The sequence below is a fragment of the Crocuta crocuta genome, unplaced genomic scaffold (genome assembly GCF_008692635.1).
Source record: "Crocuta crocuta isolate KB4526 unplaced genomic scaffold, BGI_CrCroc_1.0 scaffold834, whole genome shotgun sequence".
Classification (NCBI taxonomy): domain Eukaryota; kingdom Metazoa; phylum Chordata; class Mammalia; order Carnivora; family Hyaenidae; genus Crocuta; species Crocuta crocuta.
The window spans coordinates 108,853-117,039 of NW_027527127.1; the positions used below are offsets into that span (position 1 = coordinate 108,853).

Here is an 8,187-nt window from a genome sequence, read left to right on the forward strand (position 1 = left end):
TTGAGGTTCAAAATTAAAGAAATATTTTCATTATTATTACATTTAACACTATTAAATTATATAATTTGGTTTTAATGATCAAATTTTAATGTTTCCTTAAAAAAGAGTCCTGGAAAAAGTAGTCTCCTGCTGATATAATAGGAACATTATTTTGCTATTATCATATCTGCATAAGCAGATGATGATACTTTCCTTTTTCCATAACAGACTAACTAGACTAAAAAATAGTTTTCTAAGAAACTCATGATTTAGATTTAGATAGCAACAACTTGTAGTATCTCTAAAGACTCTCTGTCAGAGACAGAAAAAAGGCAATGGCTGTTTTTATTCACATGTACTACTAAAATACTTTTAAAATGTTGGAAAAAGAGTATTTTACACTGCATACAGTTTAGTTCTAAAGAATCTGAGATACTTATAATGAAAATTTCTAATTGAAATCATATTCATGGGGACCAACAGATTCCAATCTCATTACATTTTCTGAAAGAAAAGGTATTCTTCAGTGGGTTCTAGAAAAAAATCAATCCAAATGATGTGAAATGAATGTGCATGTGCATGAAACTGTCTAGTTATTTCACTAAACAACATCCTTCTAAATTTGGTATAGTTTTCTTCTTTCCATTTTAGTCTAAACTATTTAATAATATTTCCTTTTTTTAGGGAANTTAACCAACTGAGCCACCCAGGCATTCCTCCCTTGAAATTTTTTAAAGGCTAATAAACTGCATACATATAAAGTTAAGTCTGAAACCATTCATTTCAGGAGTATAATTTTCCCAAAAGCAGGGCTTATTCTTGGAAGCGTAGACTCTGAAAACAACTGAAGAGTGATTCAGGGATTAGTGAAGCAGAAAATACAATCTGTGTCACCATCTTCATGAAGTTAAAATGAAGTGGATTAAAACCAAACTAATTGGTTTGTAAATGTCATTTTGAGGTTACAAATATTTCTTGCAAACCACAGTGTTCGTCAAATTTGACTCTCATCATTCATTTTTCAATCTAAAGTTACCCTGGTAAATAAGTGAGGGCATTTCACATCATATTGCAGATCTCAAATGATTTATAACAGTAATATGCAAAAGATATCTAGAACCAGCACAATTTTTATCCCCGATTTTTTTATCCCTTTAAAAAGAACATCTTCTCTTTGTTATTCACATGGAAAAGCTGACAAAGCATTCTCTTAATGCAGAAAGTACTGTGTGGATTGGCAAACAAACTAATTTCTTGAAACTCAGGGAAGCAAACAATAATTTTGAGTATATAAAACTCACAATGCAAGTACTAAGCATCTTTCAGGGAAATCGTGACAGAATGTAAATCATCTGATTCACAATAGGATAGATTTTGAAGGAGAAACACCTCTTATAACTATGAGCATAAAGATGCATAAATTATTAAATAATTTTAGCTTTGTAGTACTTATTTTTGCATATGTTAACATTTAAACACACCAGAAACAGCTCCTGAAATTGCTTAAGCTAATGCTTATTGCTAGTCATTTTAAAAGGCAATTCCTCTTAAAAGCAAACCTCAGGCCTCAAAACACCAGTTAAAGCCAAATAAAACATACCAAAGTCAATATATGCAAGACATGAAAACCTCCAAATTATATTTCAATGACTTTTTAATTTATAAATCAACCCAATAAACAACACATACATTTAAAATTCTAAAAACATTTTTGGGCAGGTATTTCTTAAGCCAAATATAACTTTAATCTCCCCCCAAAATAAAAATCTCCCACACATAAAGCAAAATGTTTCATTAACCTCCTAAGAAGTATAGTAGGTATGAAATGAACACTGCTTTGGAGAATAGCTGACATGGTAATGTATAAGCTAAAGAACCAATATGTGTGTAAATAAAAATATGAGTATCTCAAAGGTAATTACCATATAGTGCATGAAAGAAGCCCATGAATCTCCCATGTTAGATACACTGAAGAAAGTGTTCTAAGTGTTAGATTCTTAGAAATCCTATTCTCTTTTGTGACTAACAAATGAGTAAATAAAAATCCTTACGATTTAGTATTTTTTCTTTCAATTATCATTGACACCATCTCTCGAAAAATACTGAACAGTAACTTTTAAATGCTTGTTATTTCCCTACCACATTGGCAGGAACTGACAGATATCTAAATATTTAAGATTTATGTTGAATCCTCATCCTACTGACAGCCATAAATAAAGTGTAATAAACCATTTCAGGAAACAGAATGCTCTTTGAATTGGAAGGAAGCCCATGAACAGAAAGGGTTTTCAGCTCAAAGACTTTATTGGCAAAATAAAACTATAACCAGTGGTTTGATCTCTATTAATAAGCTTGTATTTCATACTGTATTTAGTTGACTTTGAATTATTGTTTGAGATATTATAATGGTCTACAGGATGTGCAACAACATGTACTTCTCAAAGAGGAAAACGTATGGAATTGTGCATATCAGGCTATTTTATGCTATAAAATAATTTATGTAACTACCCTTTTCTGATTACAGGCTTATCAATCTACCTCCTGATTATGATACGGATGCCTATTTGGTGTTCCTATTTCACCAATTCAAAGGAGGACTTAAGATCAAAAACCATTTTATCACTTATCAAGAAAAAACAATCTATTTTAAGCCTACTCCTACTATTTCATGAAAGGACAGGGCACATACAAGAATAACTAGAGCGTATATCCCAGATAACAGAAACTGGTTACCATGTATGCATTTAATGAGAAACAATACACTATTAACAGGTTTATCCTTCAAACCCATACACTGTAGCTCTTACTGTAGCGGTTAGAGTTCATATTTTCCTTATGTCTGCACTTCTCTACCTCACTGGAGTTACAAAAACAACAAAAAAAACAAAAAAAACATGTAAATCTGTATGGGATTCAATAGTGAGGTAACCCTCCCCCATTCTGCAAAACAAGGAAATAGGATTGATAACAATTTCTTCCTTAGAGCTATACCGGGACAGAATGGGGCAGGAGGGACGCTATTCATCTACTGAAGCAACAAAAGAGTTTACAGGAGTTAGTACTAAATTATGCATTATTTAAAGCAGAAGAAACATTTCTAATGAACTTAATCTGATTTCAATCTCACAAACACATTTGTGTTATTATCATTTTCCTTCCCAAGTATGTGTGCCTACCAAGAGCAATATACTGGGTCAATTACATGTGAGTATTCTGGTTCTTGTGGTAGTTATATATCTTATCTAAAATGACTGAATTTTCATTTTTATTGCTATCTGCTTTTGTGAGTTTAAAATTACACCTCCCCCGCCACACACACATACCAGATGGATCTGCTGTCAATAAGATGAGACAATCAGGTTCTGCAACAAAGAGGATTAGCTTCTACTTGAAGATAAATTCACTGAAAGAATACCCTCTGAATTGCTTCTGAGCTTTTCCTGATGAGAGCTACCACTACCACGCAGTCTCCTTAGTTGGAACTAATTTGATATTCCAAAGACCATTTAATTATATAAACCTACCCAAATACTAGTTTGTATTATATCACAGATATCAATCCCACTGACACGGCTTCTGCAAACTCTGGTTTTAAAGTATGGTAAAGCCTCAGGGAAGTGAGAACAGAGTTTGCAATTTCAGACAAGCTGGCAAACAAAAAAAGTGTTTCATAGGCCAGAAGAAAAGCACAAGTCAAGAATCATGATCCCTCTAATGCATGTGTCTGCAAAGTATGACTGTGTAGCACCCGAGATAAGGATGAAATTTACTTACGCATAATATAACAAAAATATAAATTCGGTGCTGCCTGTCAACTGAAGAAGCAGAAAATGAATAACCATCCAATGGAGGACTTCCCCCAGAGTGACAAATTATAACAGAAGCAGTGCCAGGAATAGATTTCCTGATTTAAACAGTAAACCATGTTGCCTTTTATAGAGTATATGAATGAAATTGGCAAGAGTAGCTAATTAATTATAGCTGATTAGTCTATCAAATCTCTTGGTAGAATAAGCAAAACATGAACTTTTATAACTATTTGGAGTCAACAGACTTCAAATGTAGCATGCTTCATCCATGAGGCATATGCATTCTAAAGGCTTTGAATTTTTTCTCAACTTTTATACTTTAAGATAATGGTATTTTGAGAACTAAAATCATATAGAATAATTCATAATATAGTGCAAGAAGAAAGAATATTTTAAGTACACCCAGGATAGAGAAAAAACACATCATGCATAGCTTCTCTTTTGTGCTTAGTTTGTGGAAATGTGAAGTCTGAGATAATTAATGTTAAACTCTACTAAAAACCATGGCAGTCCAGAAATGTACCAACCTTCAGGATCAAGCAGTTTCTCTATGCCTAATTGATATTTGGCAATGTTGAATGCATGTTCCAGTCGTTGTGTGGCTGACTGCTGGCAAACCACACTATTCCAATCAAACAGGTCTGGCCTGAAACACACACACATAAAGGCAAATATAAATCAGTTTACAATATTCCACCAGACTCACTTCAATTCTGATTTTTAACTGACAACACATGCTCATCATCCTTAAGAGTTGACTGTTACTCTTCATTACCCATCAATAGTGGTTTTCATTTTAACAAGTGGCAATTTTACTTGCAAATCCTGAAGAAAACAATGGAGAATTTATTCTACTTTGTCAAGCAACAAAAATATATTAATCTCATCTAATCTCAGAAACTGGAATGCCAGCCATTTGCTGGTAACTTCCAATTTTGTAAGCCTGGCCCAGACCTCTTCCCTGACATCCGGACTCTAGATTCAACTGCTTATTCAGTATCTCCACTTAGAGTCATCACAAGATTCAAGTATCCAAAACTGAACTTCTAGTATTCATCTCCATCACACCCCCCAAACCCAACTACTTCTCTTAAGTTCGCCCTTCCTCAACAATCAGCGACAAGTGCTAACATGCAGTGGCTCAGAGAGAAATCCTGGAGTCTAATATAATGACTCCTTTTCACACAGCACTTGGTTGGAAATATATCCAGAATATGACCACTTGTCAACCATCCTTGCTGCCATCACCTCAATCCAAACCATTTTATCTTGCATGGATTACTTCGTGCATTAACTTTCTAATGGCTCCCCTACTCTCACCCGTGCTATTATTAATCTATTGTCAGCAAAGCTGCCAGAGGGATCTGTTAAAATGTTTCATCATAACCTACTTTTCAAGTCCCTATTGGGGGAGTAAAATTCATTGATTTAACTGTGACATACAAGACACACATGGTCTGGCTCTCCACTAACTGATTTTATTTCTTGCCTCTTTCCTCATACTCCTTCAACAGGCTAGGTAGTTTCTGTATTTGCATGTACTGTTCCCTCTGCCTGGAATTCTCTTTCCTCAGACACCAACAAGGCTCACTTCTCCACTGCCTTTATGTAGTCCCTTAAAAGTCTTACTATTATGATAATTATTATTATTCCCTCCTCTCTCCCCATCTAAAAGTGCACACTCCCAGGATGGCTGAGTGGCTCAGTCAGTTGAGTGTCTGATTCTTGATTTTGGCTCAGGTCATGATCTCGTGGTTTAACTGGGTCCCACGTCAGGCTCTGTGCTCTTAGCTTGGGATTCTCTCTCTCTCTCTCTCTCTCTCTCTCTCTCTCTATCTGCTGCTCCTCCCTCTTGCACTCTCCCTCTAAAAGTGAATTTAAAAAATTAAAAATAAATACAATTGCGCACTTCCAAATCAAACTTCTACATACACACTTCCTATCCCTTTCTTTCTGGTCAGCACTTACTACTGTTTAATATTTTATATATTTTAATCAATCTTGTCTATTCATCTGTTTTCCCCACTAGAATGCAGAATACACATTTTTTTCCACTGGTTTTGTTCACTTCCAGAAACCCAAGCCTGACACATAGGAGATGATCAATAAATACTTGTTGATTACATATTTGTTGATTCAATAAATTTTGTTGACATGCAAGCAGAGAATGGATGACAACATACTATATGAGTATCAGTTTACGTAATGATAGAGAAAACGCAAAGGAGTGTGAGAAGGAGTTCTTATCCTATAAGGGCTTAAAACCTACTAAGGAAAAAATAATAATATTTGACATCATAATAAGTCAATATAAATTCTAAAGTGAAAATTCTAATGTGAAAAATATAGAAGGTTTTATAAAATCTGAAGGGGTTAAGAAATATTTTTTGAGGCCTAAGGAAGTACTCTTCAATGGTGGTTTGGAATGAGATTTAACAAGTTTTTGAGAATAGACTCTTGAGTCGTATTGAGATTTTTAAAAAAAAAAATCAAAGTTCTTATGCCAGGAAAAAAGCAGAATGTGCTTAGTCGATCAGAACTCACAGGCCTGGCTCCACAAAGACATTTCTGGTATGGAGAAATGGTGGGAGACAGCACTGGGAAGGGGGACTGGGATGAGTTCGCAAAAGGTCTTAGCCATTTAAGGAATTACCATTTACCCCTACAACACTGGAAACCATTTGTCAAGTGGCTCTTTGCCTTTTTTTGGATCACAGACACCTTTGAAAATCTGATGAGCACTAAAAAACTTTTATCGCTACAAAAACCTGTCACTATATTTTACACAGAATTTTAGGACAATGGGGTCTGTCAATGGACTCCTGCCTCAGAACTCATGCTCTGCAAGGGAGGAAATTAGACGGATGGGCTTAGCTGTTATTTTCAAAAACCATAAATAAAAATAAAGGGACAACTCTCTGATTGGACTCACATTTCCCTTCTTTACTTGATGCTACCCTGATCAACTTACCAGAATTTTGTTCACTTCTTAGGAAGTCTAATCTGCCCTCTCTACTCCATGTTACCCCAAAAAACTAACAATACTTTAGAACCTGAAATATGTCTAAGCTGTGAGCTGACTCTAGTATGGAAAGACTTTAAGAAGTAACAATGACATTCTACACCATTGCCTTCATCACACTGTTACCCGGGGGACTATGGACAGAACTGGAGTGAATACGAACACAGAGTGAGGTGTATGTTGTTACAGAGGTTCTGTTTCTTTGGATGAATGTTCAGTGTGTAGAGAGTCATCCTATTACACAAGAAGGTGAAAGATTTAAAAGAAATATCTCAGTTCTTTTCAAAAAAGAAAACATTAATTCTATACTATTTGTGGAAATTTTAACTTCACTCTGCACCCACTGCCCCATCCACTTTTCTCCATCTCTCAGCAATCAGAGTGGAAAAGAATATAGGTAGGAGACTGTGGGAGACTATCTTTCTCACCTACACTACAGTCAACAGGGTTAAATGAATATAATGAAAAAGAATAGAATTGCTTCTTCATTCTATCCTCTTTTCCTTCATCCCCTTCTCCTCTTGGCCATGAACGAATCACCTGGATGAGGAGCTATCTAAGTCATGGTATCTAGTTGAGCTTCAGGGTTTTCATTTTAAAAAGAAGGAAATGTTCTGAACGGCCTTGGAGGTGTCCTCTAGCATTAATGTTTTAAATGATTAAAATTCATCATTAATTAACATTTTAAGCAACTATGATTTCCAAATGCATAAAGAATTTGAAGACTAACCAACTGCAGAAGAAAGCCGCATACCTTCCCATGTGAATCCAGACCTGAACTTATAAATATAAGACTGTGCAACCAAGGATTAGCAGTCTTTTGAGGAAACAGACATATTCAATAAGATTATATAGCCTAGTAGATAAGCAGAGTCCTCTGTAAATGCAAATCCTGGCTCTACCACGTATTAGCCAAATGGTCTTAGGTAAATAATGCAACCTCTCTGTGCCTCAGTTTCCCATTATGTGCAATGAGACTAATTACAGTATCAAGGTATTACTTTGGTACTATTACTAATGAAGTACTACTTTGTTCCAAGGTTAATTATATGTATGATATAATTACTGTTATTATTATAACAATAATGCATTTTCAATTTATAGGCTCATGCCAAGAACACCTATAACTTACATATGTAAATGTTACAACACTGTTGATGCAAAAGGAACGAAATAGGAGGGTAGTGGGTGGGATGGGCAAAAGAGAATAAGAGAAACAGCCTTCCGGTTATGGAATTTATGTCATGGGAATAAAAGGCACAGCATGGGGAATACAGTCAGTGATACTGTCATTGCATCACTTGTGGGGAGTATAGCATGAGTCGTCTATACCTGAAACTAATGTAACACTGTATATTAACTACACTCAAAAATACC

At 35.1% G+C, this 8,187-nt stretch overlaps 1 protein-coding gene across 1 annotated transcript in view; it reads right to left on the reverse strand.

Moving 5' to 3' along the window:
• Positions 1 to 8,187, reverse strand: part of LOC144221774 (dystrophin-like) — a 150,420-nt gene that overhangs the window by 81,236 nt on the left and 60,997 nt on the right. The window contains exon 6 of the mRNA XM_077752330.1: positions 4,316 to 4,434. Coding sequence (XP_077608456.1) covers positions 4,316 to 4,434 — 119 coding nt within the window. The remainder of the gene's footprint in view (positions 1 to 4,315; positions 4,435 to 8,187) is intronic.